Raw genomic sequence first — 16,768 nt, forward strand, 5'->3', positions numbered from 1 at the left:
TTGCAACACAAAATTACTGTCTTTAGAATACATGCTGATATTCAGCTGGACTTTGGAAGTATCCTGACATACTAATCTCTTTGTTTTTAGGTGGACAAGAAGAGAGGAAGCAGATTTTTATCGTGTTGTATCTACTTTTGGAGTTATTTTTGACCCTATGCAGCAACAGTTTGATTGGAACCAGTTCAGAGCTTTTGCCAGACTTGATAAGAAATCCGATGAAAGTTTGGAGAAGTACTTCAGTTGTTTTGTAGCTATGTGCAGGCGAGTGTGTCGAATGCCAGCCAAACCAGATGAAGGCAAGCCCATTGTTTTCCATAATACTAAAACATATTTTAGATATTTTGTTTAAAGAAGGATCATGTTTATTTTCCCTTTTACACTTTCCTTTTTTCCAGTTGTTGTGAACACATGCTATAATTTTGCAGTTGTAGAGTTCTCATTAAATAAAATTAGATCACATATAAAAGCAAATGGAAATAAAAACTGTCTTCAGGCTTCAGGTATTGAAGGTGGAGCTTATTATAGGCATCCTTGCTCCTACTAGACTTTTAACAATCAAATGAATGGATGCATTTCTCTGTAGAACAGTTGTGACTAATAATAGTCTCTTTAGGAGTGCTGCTTCCTTCTCTGAACTATCACATAGACCCAGGGATTATCTATTTATTTACTGTTCATTAGATTTATATTCTGGCTTTCCTTTAGGAGCTTGAGGCAGAAACAATATCATCCCTCTTCCAGATTTCCCCCACAATATTCCTGTGGGCTAAAAGAATGTATCTGATACAAATCCACCCACTACTAAGAATAGACTTGAACCTCTCCAGTGCTGGTCCCACATTTTGACCCCTATGGTACACTATATTTCAGTAAAGGATAAAAATGAAAATACCTAGCAGCTGCTTCTAACACTTCAGCAACTGAGCTGGGGCCTTTAAGATAAATAGATGAACTTTTTGCTAGTCAGCTAACTAAGGTATGTAAGAAGCACATCACAATAGTAATGGAGGACTTTAATTACCCTGATATCAACTGAGATACACCAAGTGGAAGATCAAACAGATTCCTGACAAACCTAGCAGACAACTTTCTCTCCCAAAAAGTAGAGAAGGGAAATGGGGATTAGCCATATTGGATTGAATTCTCACAAACAGAGATGAAATGATAGAAAGTGTCGAAGCCACAGGAACCTTGGGGGGAAGTGATCATGCAATATTGGAATTCAACATTCTGGAAGCACAAGCAACAGAACACAGCCAAACTAGATTCTTGGACTTTAAAAGAGCTAATTTCAATAAACTTAGAGAGACCTTGGGAAGAATTCCATAGATGAGAATCCTAAAGGGGAAAACAACTCAAGAAGCTTGGGAAATTTTGAAAAGTGAGATAATAAAGGCCCAGTCTAGTACAATACCAACAAAGAAGAAAAATAACAGCTCTCAAAAGAAACCAACATGGCTGCATAAAGAACTCTCTGATAAATTTAAAGATAAAAAGGACAAGTATAAGAATTGGAAAGAGGGGCATATACCGTATATACTTGAGTATAAGCCGACTCGAGTATAAGCCGAGACCCCCAATTTCACCCCCAAAAACTGGGAAAAGTTGTTGACTCGAGTATAAGCCGATCCGCCGTTCTGCATGCCTCGGAGGCTGGATCCGCGCTCTGCAAGCCTCTGGGATCCTGGGAGGCCTAATGCAAGCACCAGCCCGCCTGCCTCAGGTCTCCCCCACCCCCAGATACTGGGCTTCAGCACAGCTGGCTGTCTTGCCAAAGAGAAACATCTGGGAAGGAAAACCCTGTCTTACCTCTTTCCCAATTCTGCCTCTGCCCTTCCTCCTACCAAGGTGTTCTGGGACTAGTTCCCTAGCCTTTTGGAGCTTTTGGTGTTCGCCCATCAGCTGTCTACGGGGAGGCAACAAAGCTGCCTCTCTAGGCTTTGAGAAAAGGCCCCTTGCACAAAAGGCAGCTTCAGGACGAGCTTCCAAAAACCCTTTCCTTCCTTAACGCCCTCCCCACCTTCCCCCAGAAAGCCATATTTCTTTTTTTTTTATTGAAAATTTTTATTGAAGTTACAATATTATCCCCTCCCCAACCCACCCCAGAACCCCTCCCCCTCCCCCATATTTCTTCAATAACAAAAACATAAAAAGCTGGTTGGGATGTACTCGCTGATTTTCCCCCCCCCCTTTTTTTTAGATGCTAAAACTAAACTCTCCCTCTGCCTTCCAACCAATATCCCTTTTTAAAATCTTACCTTGGCTCCAGATGGAAGAGTAGAGGAACTCAGCTAGTAAGGAGAGAATTTTTTTCTGCAACTTTTTACTCCTGAAGTAGTAGTAGTAGTAATAGTAGTAGTAGGAATAATAATAATAAATCCCTAAAAGTTGTGCCAGAAAATGGAGGACGCTGGGTCTTTGCAAGTTTTAGCTGTCTGTCAGACTGCCTGAAAAGGGCGGCCTTCAGGCAGCCAGGCGGACAGCTAAAGCTTGCAAAGACCCAGCGTCCTCCATTTTCTGGCATAACCTTCGGAGATTACTTTAAAAAAAAAAAACAAAAAAAACCTTCAGAGGAAAAACAGCTGCAGAAACATTTTGTCTCCTTGCTGGCTTGGTTCATCTACTCTTCAGCCAGGAGGGAGTCCAAGGCCTAGAGAAGGAGAGCTTTGCAGCATCCCTATGGACAGCTGATGGGCAGACAGCTGAAAGAAGCAGGCAGGCAGGGCGCGGAGGAACGGAGACCTGCAGGTCTCGGACGGCGGTGGCTTGGGAGAGGTGCGCGCGATCCCGGAAGCACCAAAGCCTCGGCCGCGCACAAGTCCTCGGTAAGTTTTTTTTGTTGACTGGAGTATAAGCCGAAGTGGAATTTTTCAGCCCAAAAAGTGGGCTGAAAAATTCGGCTTATACTCAAGTATATACGGTAACTAAGTCAGAATATCAGCAAATAGCCCGTGCCTGCAAAGATGAAGTGAGGGAAGCTAAAGCTCAAAATGAACTAAGGCTTGCAACCAAAGTCAAAAATAACAAAAAAAGTTTCTTTCAACATATAAAAAACAAAAAGTTAAGGAAATGATTGGTCCATTAGTGGGGGAAAGTGGCAAGAAGGGGACAAGCAACAGGGAGAAAGCAGAACTCTTTAACTCATTTTTTGCATCTGTCTTTACACAAAGGGAAAAAACAGTCCAACCTACGAAAACCAGTGCCATAAAAAACAGAATAGAAACGCAAGTTAAGATAGGCAAGAAAATGGTAAGTGAGCACCTGTCCAGCCTAGACGAGTTCAGATCACCAGGACCAGATGGATTACACCCCAAGGTTCTCAAGGAACTGGCAGACGTGATCTCAGAACCACTGAACTATATTTTTCAAAGATCCTGGAGCACTGGGGAACTACCAAAGGACTGGAAGACAGCTGATGTAGTTCCCCTCTTCAAAAAAGGGAAAAAAATAGATCCAGGAAACTACAGACCTATCAGCCTGACCTCAATACCTGGGAAGATTCTGGAAAAGATAATCAAACAACAGATCAGCGAACACCTTGATGCAAACAAAGTCATCACTAAAAGTCAACATGGGTTTGTCAAAAACAGATCATGCCAGACAAATCTTATTGCATTCTTTGACCAAGTGACAAAATTAGTGTACCAGAGGAATGCTGTAGATATAATTTACTTGGACTTCAGTAAGGCATTTGATAAAGTAGATCACAACCTACTACTTGATAAGATAGAAAAATGTGGGTTAGATGCTATCACCACCAGATGGATTCGTAGCTGGCTGACAGGCTGTACTCAGCATTTGGTCCTCAATGGAACTGCATCTACATGGAAGGAAGTGTGTAGTGGGGTGCCCCAGGACTCTGTTCTGGGCCCAGTGCTCTTCAACATGTTCATCAATTATTTGGATGAGGGGATAGATGGGGAACTCATCAAATTTGCAGACGACACCAAGCTGGCTGGAATAGCCAACACTCTAGAAGATAGGCTTAAAATACAGGAGGATCTGGACAGACTCGAACACTGGGCGCTATCTAACAAAATGAAATTCAATGGTGAAAAATGTAAGGTTCTACATTTAGGCAGGAAAAATCAAATGCACAGATAGAGTATAGGTGGTACCTTGCTCAATAGTAGTAACTGTGAGAGGGATCTCTGAGTCCTAGTAGACAATCACTTCAATATGAGCCAGCAGTGTGCTGCAGCCGCCAAAAAAGCCAACACAGTGCTAGGCTGCATTAACAGAGGGATAGAATCAAGATCAAGTGAAGTACTTAATACCACTTTACAATGCTTTGGTAAGGCCACACGTGGAATACTGCATCCAGTTTTGGTCACCATGATGTAAAAAAGATGTTGAGACTCTAGAAAGGGTACAGAGAAGAGCAACAAAGATGATTGGGGAACTGGAGGCTAAAACATATAGGGAACAGCTGCTGGAATTGGGTATGTCTAGTTTAACGAAGAGAAGGGTGAGGGGTGACATGATAGCAGTGTTCCAATATCTCAGGGGCTGCCACAAAGAAGAGGGAGTCAAGCTATTCTCCAAAGCACCTGCAAGCAGGACAAGAAGCAATGGATGGAAACTAGTGAAGGAGAGAAGCAACCTAGAACTAAGGAGAAACTTCCTGACAGTTAGAACAATTAATCAGTGGAACAACCTGCCTCCAGAAGTGATGAATGCTCCAACACTGGAAGTTTTTAAGAAGCGACTGGACAGCCATTTGCCTGAAATGGTATAGGGTTTCCTGCCTGAGCAGGGGGTTGGACTAGATGACCTCCAAGGTCCCTTCCAACTTATTATTATTATTATTATTATCCCAAGCCAAGTTTAAAACAATTAAGAGCAATTGAGATTCTTTGCATTTGCAGAGAATAACTATAAGTACATTTGCTTCAGTTTGGGGGCAGGGCTACTGATTGGGCTTATTTTAAATTGGGAATTATTTGAAACCCAATAATAACTTATATAGGGACGTGGTGGCTCAGTGGGTTAGGACGCTGAGCTTGTCGATCAGAAGGTCGGCAGTTTGGCGGGTCGAATCCCGAGTGCCGCGTAACAGAGTGAGCGCCTGTTACTCGTCCCAGCTTCTGCCAACCTAGCAGTTCGAAAGCACGTAAAAATGCAAGTAGAAAAATAGGGACCACTACGGTGGGAAGGTAACAGCGCTCCGTGCGCCTTTGGCGTCTAGTCATGCCGGCCACATGACCACGGAGACGTCCTCGGACAAGCGCTGGCTCTTCGGCTTTGAAACGGAGATGAGCACCGGCCCCTAGAGTTGGAAACGACTAGCACGCATGTGCGGGGGAACCTTTACCTTTTACCTTTAATAACTTATATTATACAACTTAAAAAACTCTTCTTAAAATCAAATAGCATAGAATATTGTGTGATGCGTAGTAATGTTAAAATTTTCCTAATTTCTTTGTACTCATTTTTTCCTTATAGAACCTCCTGATCTCTCTACTATAATTGAGCCTATCACTGAAGAACGTGCTTCTCGAACTTTGTATCGTATAGAACTTTTGAGGAAAGTCCGGGAGCAGGTTCTCCATCACCCATTATTGGCAGAGAGGCTAAAATTGTGTCAGCCAAGTTTGGATTTACCAGAATGGTGGGAGTGTGGCAAACATGATAAAGATTTATTGATTGGAGCTGCTAAACATGGAGTCAGCAGGACAGATTATCACATTCTAAATGATCCTGAACTTTCTTTTCTTGATTCTCATAAAAATTTTGCTCAAAATAGAGGTGGTGGTAGTCTAACTACCATATCTCTATTAAACCCACTGGGGGTTTGCTGTGGTCAGTCAATGTCTATTATCCCAACCTCACTAGTACAAGATGAAAAACCTACAGAACAAGCTGAGGTTAAACTGGAAGAAGCTGAAAAAGTACCAGCCAAAGAAAAGTCTGGCAGTGAGGAGGATGAGGCAGGAGATGTTGCAGTAAAAAGTGATAAGGAAGAGGCTGAGGCTGAAGTTGAGGCTGTTCCTGTTAAATGTGAAATAAAAGATACAGAACTGAGTACAGAAGTTGATCCTAAATCAATTTCTGAAAAAGGTTCGGAGGATGATGAAGAAGAAAAACTTGATGATGATGACAAGTCAGAAGAATCTTCACAACCTGAAGGTAATATAAATTAAGAATTATATTGACTATACTTGGCAGACCAGATCTTAGCAGTTCTATCAGTAGACTTAAGAGTCTCAAGTCTGATCTTACTCAAACTTTTTAAAGTACAGAACTAGGAATTCAAGACTTTAGTATTTTTCTTTTCAGTAAACCTTTCCACATTTATTTTTCTAGCAAGGAATTTCTACATCTGTCTACAAATCCTTATGTGTTGTATAAGATTATGTACCATGTTGTTAAGGCACTTGTCAAGATTGTTTGACCTCCTTATTGCTTTCTGAAAACTGAGCACAGGCTTAATCATCAACACTGCTGTGCTGTTGTAAAGAAAGATCAGTAGTAATGGACAAGAAAGCTTGAGAACACAGTTTGATAGCTATTTTATTTGGTTCTAACAAATAAAGGATACCATGTAAATGTTTTAGAAATAGCATTGTCATCTGTGTTATTTCTTTGAACTGCAGTAAAATAGAATATTTAAAAAATATATATAATCCAAGTAAGTCAGAAAGCATCCTAAGAATTATTGTGATTTTACCAAATAAAATACCATACATTTATAAATTTCACTAAAAAAATATAATTTTTCCAACATAATTTCTCAGCATTTTTACTTCTGTGTTCACCTCAGAAATAAAATACATCAATATTTGTCCATTGTGATGGACAAAAAATTCCCAGTACTTAGTCTAATCAAAACTTCAATGATCATATAAAATTTATTATACCATAAATAACTGTCCTACTTTGGGGAGCTAATTTTTGGTGATTGTTATTTCTCAACAGGAATGATTTCCCGGGGTAAGAATTTTGATGAAGAAAGCAATGCATCCCTGAGCACTGCAAGGGATGAAACGCGTGATGGATTTTATATGGAAGATGGAGACCCATCAGTAGCCCAGCTGCTTCATGAAAGAACATTTGCCTTTTCTTTTTGGCCTAAGGTTTGTTCAATATATAACATGATTCTTAGCATTTGATTTCTGAAAGTTATCAGCCCCTATATTGCTTAATAGTGTATATCAATTCTGTGAAGCTATAGAGCAAATTCTCTTCAGGAAGGTTGAGAGGCACTCAAGAAGAATATGAAGTATTTAGAGGTTTGGCTATCAGCAGATAAACATACCTGATTTTCTCAACTGGAGAGGATTCTATTAGAGATATTCTAGCTTTTCTGCATTATAATAGAACAGGAAAATAAAGTAAAATTTCAGACTGAGACTTCCTTTTTTGTTCCCTGCCACCTAAAGGATATGTTCTAGGCTTGCTATTCAGAAACCAACAACTTAAAATAAATAGTATGATATTTCCTAAGTGTTGTAATGTAGATGGATCTTAAAAAGGATTAATAGACAAAGAATATTTTATAGCTTTCTTTTTTTAAAAAAATAGCCCTAAAATTCAGAATGGATAAAGCGCTCATTGTGAAATAGTACTAGCTTCATATACATCTCAGTTTCTGATTTCATTGGGTGCTAGAAAAAAATAAAGTAGTAAAAATCTTAAGCTTCCTAATCACCATAACGGGGCCATCTGGATTAAGGAAAATAACCTTGCTGTAATAGGCTTATTCCTGGGGAAAACAAGCAGCTGGTTACAGCTGCTGAAATCTGCTGGCAGGTTTTATTATATTTTGTCATTTAGTGAAGATTGAGCCTATCTGGTTAGCAATCAATAATTTCCAAATATTGATAATTATTTTGTGATTCAGGATACTGTTAACTGTGTTTCCAGAGAAAGTGGCTTAAAATTAATCTATTGCTAGTTTACAATAAACTTCAAAATAATACAGTACAAATGTACAAATAACACTAGCAGAAAATATATGTTCATGTCAATAATCAACAGCACAAGAAAACAATCTTTACAGCATTCAGATTTTAAAAGCAAATATTATTGGCCAAGTAGTTTAACTTTTTTAACAAGAAAAATCACACTGACATTATGTAAAGCATAATCTTAAAAGTTTCAAAAATATGCAGTTAAGTTTCAAAGTATTCTCTATGCAGCAGTGCATGTTTTGTATTTCCCTTTATTTTGAGTATACGGTAATTAAATTGTTTCAGTATACATGCTTGAGTGGAACTTGGAAGTGATAATGGGTATGGAATGAGAACTGACATTTATGGGATGTTCCTAGATTGGTACCCTTTTCACAAAGTTGAACTTTATTAATAATGACACTAATAAAGAACCACTTCCTAGGACAGAATTACAGATGGTGTTGTCTCTGACCTACCTAAGACAAAGTTATTGAGAGTAAAGATTATATTATTCATTGTGTAGTAATTACACTATTACTTGTCAATTCGGCTTGAGTTTTAAAATGTCTGAGTAATAGCAAACACTCAGGAAAAAATACTGCACATCCAACAGTTCATTTATTTTGATTACTAACAGCAAAAATGTTTGTTCTTCATTTATGTGCATTCAGTATAATTTCAGGGTAATTGGGAATACTTTTTTGATGCAGAATTTAAATTATAATTACTTTGGATCTAAAATTAGTAAATCTGTTAAACCATGCAATAATGCAGATTTTGTATTTCCCCTTTGCAGGATCGAGTAATGATCAACCGATTAGACAGCATCTGTGAAGCAGTGCTGAAGGGAAAGTGGCCAGTAAATAGACGCCAGATGTTTGATTTCCAAGGGCTTATACCAGGGTATACACCAGCAGCTGTGGACAGCCCTTTACAGAAAAGAAGCTTTGCTGAACTCTCCATGGTTGGTCAGGCCAGCATCAGTGGCAGTGAAGATGTCTCCGTATCGCCTCAGTTATCTAAGGCATGTTTTATTTAACCAAAGGAAAAGGGCCAAAATAGTAGCAGAAAACACATGTGGCAAGAAATTCCACTTTTGCCAGAAAAAATAAACAAAAATAAATAATATTTAGATTGAAAGTAGTTTTTTATGACACATTTTTCATTAGACAAAAAAACATTATTAACTTAGCTAATATTGGTCAGGCCAAAAAAAATTGATTGGGACAGTGCCATCATATTATGCTTTTCCCATTTTTCAAAAATGCACTAACAATTGAACACACTTCTTTTAAGGAAGCAATGGTAAAGTCATTGCTCATAATGATATATGTTAATTTTTCATTAGGAAGATGTACTCAATTTATCAGTTCCACGTCAGCGGAGGAGGCGGAGAAGGAAGATTGAAATTGAGGCTGAAAGGGCAGCCAAGAGGAGAAATTTAATGGAAATGGTTGCCCAATTGAGAGAATCACAGATTGTATCTGAAAATGGGCAAGAAAAAATTGTAGACTTATCAAAAGCCTCAAGGGAGGCAACAAGTTCTACCTCAACTTTTTCAGCTGTTCCTTCAAAATTTCTGTTACCTACTGTTTCGACACCAGTGTCTGATGCCTTTAAAACTCAAATGGAGCTGCTACAAGCAGGCCTTTCTCGTACACCCACAAGACATCTGCTAAATGGTTCCTTAATTGATGTCGAGCCACCCATGAAAAGGAGAAGAGGAAGAAGGAAAAACGTAGAAGGTCTTGATCTTTTATTTATAAGCGGCAAGCAAACATCTCTGACAGCAGTAAGAAGATATTTCTGTTACATTATTTTCAAAAAAAAGAAAATACAGCTTAATTATGATAACATAGGGGCCAGCCTGTGGCCCCATGCAACTCCCTAGCTATTCCCAGAATATCTCAGAATAGATAAGATAAAAATATTCAATTTATTCCTGGAGCATTTAAGAGCTGATTTTTCATATTTGAAGAAGTTTAAAGATACATGTCTCTTCTTAATTCTCATCAAAATGCAAAAAAGGTGAAAACATTCTGGCACCAGCTACTCTAAAAATATCACCATTCATTTTTCCTGAAGCCCTTGAAAACCCTTGTTTGTTTTATTTTTTTTATTGTCACCCACTAGGAAATTGCCCATTCCTAATATGGGGGCGGGGGGTAATAAATGTAGGAAATCTGGAAAATCCTGTAGAGGTCTTGTATCTTAAATATTAATCAGTTGATTATAACAAGCTTTTATGGATCATAGTCTACTTCATCAGATGAGTCACAGAAGATTTATTTGCAAAAGTCTAAAGTGGCTGCCCATTTGGAATATTTTACTTAAAACAATTCTTATTGAACTCACAGGTCTGTTTAGAATATAAATTGAAAGTAGTTTGGAGCCAGATGTTTTGTTTGTAAAGGTGCCCATTTATCCATTTAAAATAGAAGACCATGAAACTGTGTAACTTAGTATTACAATACTAGCTATACCCATCATGACCTAAAAAATCCAAATATGCCCACCAGCCCAAATAAAAGTTGTCTATCCTTACTATATAGCCATATGTGTCTACTTTAAGCCACAAAGATACCAGAATGATTGCCTTTATGTATTTTTGTCATACATGGCATCACAACATGTTTTTCACTTGCTTTTCCTCACTGTCCATAGAACTGTATGTATAAGTAATGGTAAGAGAGTTAACAAGATTGAGTTTCTGTTGTTTGTCATTATTAACAATGTCTAAAAAGGCTAACAGCACTCCCCATTTAAATTAGGTGTTGAATTCACTCCTGTTGAATTAGCATTATGTTGAAAGTTAATGGAATTTTGAACTTTCTGCAGGAAGATTCAGAAGTGACCAAAGTGTTTGATGAAGAAATGGAACTTCCTCCAGCAAGAAACATTCCATCTCCTGGGCAACTGGATCCTGATACTCATATTTCTGTCATTAATATGGAAGATGGGACCAGACTAGTGGGAGAAGATGCACCTAAAAACAAGGATTTAGTTGAATGGCTTAAATTGCATCCCATGTATACTGTTGATATGCCAAGTTATGTACCAGTAAGTGAATACTCTCCTTTTCTTATTTTACCATTTCATTTATATGTGACAGAATTCTTAAGATATTTTTAAAAAAAAACACTTTACAATAAGTAAAGTAAGCAAGACAGTTGTAAATATTGAAAGTGTCCGATTATTTTTGTGGTCTCTGACCTATTTGAAAAGCTCAAGCTTGAATGCTTGATTTGGAACTCTGTTTATGTTAAGCATTTGCAAAGACTTTTAAAATATTAGTGCTAAACATGTAATGGTCTCAATGTTGCTGTTAATGTTTCAGTGATAAAATATATTCTACTTTTTAAATATAAATTAAGCATTCATGTCTAGGAAATAATTGTCTTTTTTCTTTTCTTTAGAAGAGTGCAGATGTGCTGTTTTCCCCATTTCAGAAACCGAAGCAAAAGCGGCACAGATGTCGAAATCCTAATAAATTGGATATTAACACCTTAACTGGAGAAGAGAGGGTTCCTGTTGTAAATAAACGGAACGGGAAGAAGGTAATGCATTGACTAATTTCCTCTATGACTATCTATTGTTTCATTTAATCTTCAAGTAGATACTTTTATATTACTTTTCTATAAAACGGCATCCCTCAGTCACTTCAAACATTCTGTATCATTTTGTTTGAATTATCAGTACTGAATCAAAGATCTTCATTGGAGATTTTCTGGAGGAGGCTGGGTAACTTCTAGTTTGAGTTGTTATTTCTCTTAGTTTTTCACATCATGGAATAGGAGGAATCTTGATTCTATTATCATTTTTGGATTTTAAGTTGCAGTATTCTTTGACAAGTTTTTGACAATTTTTGTACTTTTGTACTTTATTAATAATGATTTAATTAGCCATTTGATAATCAGATTATCAGTGGCAGTATGTATAAATAAATAATAGGCTACTTTTGTTAAACTGCATACATTATGAAATATAGACCTTTAATTAAAATGTAATATATATTACTAGATGGGTGGTGCTATGGCTCCACCAATGAAGGACTTGCCAAGATGGCTGGAAGAAAATCCAGAATTTGCTGTTGCTCCAGATTGGACTGACATTGTTAAACAGTCTGTAAGTAATAGAGTTTTTTTAAAAAAATAGGTTTATTTTTTATTCAATTTAATTCATTTTGGTGCTATCCAACTCCAGCCCTCTCACAATATTAAAATATTGTAGCATAGTTTAAATGAGGGAACCCAGACTGTACCTAATCTGTCAGCTTTTACCAACTGTGGAAAAATTGCAGGAGACAGGCAGTTCCTCAAATAAGTAGGCTCCATGCCTTTAAAATGAGAACCAGCACTTTGAAATGCACCCAGAAGTATGTTGGTAAACAGTACAGCTTCAGCATACCACTGCTCAGATTGCTGCATTGTGGACCAGTTGCAGCTTTTGAGTGGTTTTCAAGGTCAGCTCCATGGAGAGCACATTGTTGACAAGGATATGTGGGACAGTTGAGGACTACCCAATCAAGAAAACATAAGTATCTATGCTTCATGTAACTTTACCATCTCTTTTTTTCCTGTGACTTATTCATTGGTAAGCCTATTCACAGGTGAAAAACTCAGTACCATATTTGGATCCCATGTAGTTCCCTCAGTTATGCTGTTGATATTTAGCAATGTCATATTTTGGAGTAAAAGAAAATCAGAAGACATATATAATGCTTCTGATGTGCTTCACACATCTATTTTGCCTCTTCATATCCCCATTTGAAAAGAATCAGATTGGACCTTAAATTTCGCTTCTACAATTTTTCTTACAATTGTGTTCCTTGGATTTAATCTGATATTACAAACCTAGTTTTTATTAGGGTTAACTTTTATAACTCATGGATTTAAGATAAAAGGGGGACAAATAAGATGAATAAATAGACCCCTTTATTATATACAATGGTGAATCGTAAGAGCAGCATGATGTAAAATGCTCAGTATCTAGACATCATTAAAAATGAAAGCATAATTGTATGCTTCTGCTTTTTTTTTGCCATCATCTAGGGTTTTGTTCCAGAATCCATGTTTGACCGTCTTCTCACAGGTCCCGTGGTGCGGGAAGAGGGTGCAAGCAGAAGAGGGAGAAGGCCAAAAAGTGAAATTGCCAAAGCAGCTGCAGCAGCTGCTGCTGCAGCTTCAACATCGGGAATTAACCCACTGATAATGAACAGTCTGTTCGCTGGAATGGATCTTGCAAGCCTTCAGAATTTACAAAACCTACAATCTCTCCAACTTGCAGGTCTCATGGGCTTCCCTCCAGGACTAGCGACAGCTGCTGCTGGTGGTGGAGGTAATTCTAAAAATCCAGCTGCTATGCTGCCTCTGATGTTGCCAGGTATGGCAGGGTTGCCCAATATGTTTGGACTAAGTGGATTGTTGAATAACCCAATAACAGCTGCTTCTGGAAACACCACTATGGCTTCCAGTCAAGGAGAAAATGAAGATGGCACTTCAAAAGTAGAAGAAAAGAAGAATGAGAATGAAGAGGAGAACAAAGACTCTGAGAAAAGCACAGACGTTGTTTCAGCTACTGACTCTGCAAATGGATCTGTTGGTGCAACTGCTGCTGTGGCCTCTGCTACCACCACAAGCAACACTGGATTGCCTGCCAACCCTCTAACCTTCAATCCTTTCCTTCTGTCAACGATGGCTCCTGGTCTGTTTTACCCTTCTATGTTTCTACCTCCGGGATTGGGAGGATTGACACTACCTGGTTTCCCAGCATTAGCGGGACTTCAGAATGCAGTGGGCTCCAGTGAAGTGAAGGTTACTGATAAAACTGAAGAAGCTGCCTTTAAAGATGAAGAAAATCTAGAGGGCAGTGATGCAGAGGAGAGCCTTGATAAAACTGCAGATTCCTCTGCTTTAGAAGATGAAATAGCACAGGGTGAAGAATTAGACTCACTTGATGGGGGGGATGAAATAGAAAACAATGAAAATGATGAATAAGCAGTACAAGTTACTGTTCAAGTGTTTTAAAACTTTTGACAAGTGGTAGTCCTACTGTTTACACTCACAGTTAATGTCCATACTTAGTTTTATAAGCTGTTCTGTAACATAGTGTAGCAAACAAAAAGTCATGTTATACAGATGAGTCAAAAGGTATCTTGGTCATTAAGTATTGTGCAGTGCATTATTTATTATCCCTAGAAGAGATGAAACGGAGAGATGACCTTATCTTTTTAAGGAAATTGATATAATGCTCTGCTTTTTTTCCTTTTGGTACCATTGGTATTATAAAGCAGCAATTTGTAATAGAGTGGCACTAAATAGAAGGAAGTGCTGCTGAAAGGAAGTATGAAGTTATATATTTAATTATTAATTTTTAATTTTTTGCTGTGAAGGTCAAGATAAATTTTAACATGCATATCATTCTATATCATTTTGACTGTATGGAAGTTCACTCGTGCACATATGTGCACATGCACACTCACACATATATACACACATTCTCTGACAATCTCCATGATAGTGTGAATGTCTCTGTCTTGAGACACAGCAATAATAAGGCAGCTGTTGAATGTGAAGAGTACCTTTTGGAAATTACCCATTGAAAAGGTTCTTGCAGGATAAAACTACAGTTAAATCGTCTCGTGATTTTGTAATGCACTGGTAAAACAATTTTTTTTAAAAATCAGGTACCTTTTTAAATTAAAGGACTTTGTTACTTTAGCCACAAAGCTAAACAGATTACCTCAACTCTAAAGTAGCCTTGAAGTTTACAGACATGACTTTGTAAATGTATTTGTTTTTCTTTTTTTGGTGATGTCTTTTTATTCCCCCCACCCCCACCTTGGAAATTGCTATCATGTAAGATAAGATGTAAATTGCTGCCAACTGTAGTAATGATGCTTTTAATAAAAGTGACTCATGATATGTAAGGTGTAATTCCTAGAATATAGTGATCACAACTGATTCATTCTCAACAGAAACAAACATATCACAGCAGTCTTCTCCCTGTATCTTTCTTGACCAGCTTTTCTATCTCCAAATATACTAAATTAGTAGTCCGGAAAAGACAAGGAAAAAAGCCTGAATTATACTCATATTGTTCAACCCTTACTGAAGCTTCAGAAAAATGCACAAAGAACTGCCTTACACCCTCAACATATTTTCAAATGTGTTCCCTGTGTGATAATGTGGTACATTAAAGAACAAAAGGGTAAAGAAAAATGAGGCTTTGATAGGCATGATATCTAGGTCATTTACCCTTGGTTAATGGGTAGAAAAACACAATACTGTAGTTTGAGGAAGGAACATAAAGGCACTGTGGTGGGCTGTAGATTAATGTCTGTGATGCTAGAAAGCCCTGTCAAACATCCTACAGGAAACTAAAACTGACCCACTTTATAGAACACCTAAGTTGCTTCTGAAATGCTGCTGGTTTGTACCTTTTTATGACCTTGGATAATGTAGCTTTTGAGAGTTATGCTTTCACAGTGCTGTCACCAAAATGAGCATACAGCAGCCCTGCCATGAAGTTAAAGAGGTAGGCATTTCACTTTGGAAAGAAGAAAGAAAATTCACAAAGATGCTCGGTTCCATTTAGATTAATCCTTCAGGCTACTTGAGAATATTATAACAATTATCAGGAGAACAAAAAATAATTATTTAAGCTACCTGTATATTTCTCTAGTTCTGTAGTAGCTGCTAATAAAGTTTAATGAGACTATTTTGTAAAATATCCAGTTCAATTGGGAATTGAGTGTGGAGAGTGACAGTTGCCATAAACAATGAAAACAGAACAGCTTAGTAACTAAATATTGTAAGACTGAAAGATATGCATTGCTTGAATTAGTCAAGATCAAAATGTCATGTTGCCTCCATTTTAATAGATCAGAGTAGCTAATAGAGGTCAGGATTTTTTTTTCTTTGTACATGTTATTGCACATTTGACTATATGTTATTCTTTCCTGTCAAACTCCTATACAGTGTCTGTTCTAAAAATCTAAAAACCCACAGAGGGGCCATCGATCTGAACGGGAGTGGCATACCTTGTATCTATTCATATCTGCCTGCTAAATTTTCACTAATGGCTCGTTTTCAAGAAACTATGGAGTTTATGGTAAAAGTAACACTATAAAATATTATTTGTCTTTGCATAATTTAAAACATTCTCTTTTATCCTGGCAGAAAGTAATGAAGGTTAATGATATCCCTGGGGAAAGGAGCAAAGGCAATTAAAAAAATAAGGGCACATGCACTATCTGCCTACAGAATGCTTTATTTCTGGGTTCTGTGCGTCCATTTCTAAACTGTACCACTTGTCTTACAATGCCCTAGGTTGTCAGTACAAAATAGGTCTCTGCCTATTTTATTAATAAATAGTAATCTCACATCTGTGAGAAGATTTTTTCATGTGGCAAGTACAAGGAGGCCATCTTTCTGTTAGAAAATCAGTGCGCCTATATGTTCCATGTTTAATGAATGTTTAAGTTCCATTGCAAAAAGATTTCATAGAGAAAATTTATGATATGTATTTATTTTTGAACATATGCATAATTTTCCATTTTTCCTTCTTTGGTATGTGCATGGAGGAGCAGTCTGGACATCAGTTTCCTTACAGTGCTGTCTGCTAGCATGCAGGATCATAAGTCACTTGCATAGACCCAATACCAAATAGGTATATGGAAGGTAAACACCAAAAATGCCTTACATGCTGCTGCAAATATATTTGTATGGCAGGAGAGAGAAGCAATACTATTGAGTTCCACAGAACATCCTTTTACACACACACCACCTCCAAAAGTTACGCCAATAATTTATAAAGTTACCTTATAGATATTCTTTGAAATCTAAGCAAAGGATGAGGGAAAAGCAAAG

General features: G+C 37.6%; 1 protein-coding gene across 1 annotated transcript in view; it reads left to right on the top strand.

Annotated features, from left to right (window-relative positions):
• Positions 1-14,810, top strand: part of CHD7 (chromodomain helicase DNA binding protein 7) — a 224,030-nt gene extending 209,220 nt beyond the window's left edge. The window contains exons 32-40 of the mRNA XM_081324248.1: positions 91-299; positions 5,449-6,132; positions 6,922-7,079; positions 8,695-8,926; positions 9,251-9,690; positions 10,737-10,958; positions 11,315-11,455; positions 11,919-12,023; positions 12,950-14,810. Coding sequence (XP_081180374.1) covers positions 91-299; positions 5,449-6,132; positions 6,922-7,079; positions 8,695-8,926; positions 9,251-9,690; positions 10,737-10,958; positions 11,315-11,455; positions 11,919-12,023; positions 12,950-13,894 — 3,136 coding nt within the window. The 3' untranslated portion in view covers positions 13,895-14,810. The remainder of the gene's footprint in view (positions 1-90; positions 300-5,448; positions 6,133-6,921; positions 7,080-8,694; positions 8,927-9,250; positions 9,691-10,736; positions 10,959-11,314; positions 11,456-11,918; positions 12,024-12,949) is intronic.
• The last annotated feature ends 1,958 nt before the right edge of the window (positions 14,811-16,768 follow it).

This window comes from Vipera berus (genome assembly GCF_964194415.1).
Source record: "Vipera berus genome assembly, chromosome: 3".
NCBI classification, from domain to species: domain Eukaryota; kingdom Metazoa; phylum Chordata; class Lepidosauria; order Squamata; family Viperidae; genus Vipera; species Vipera berus.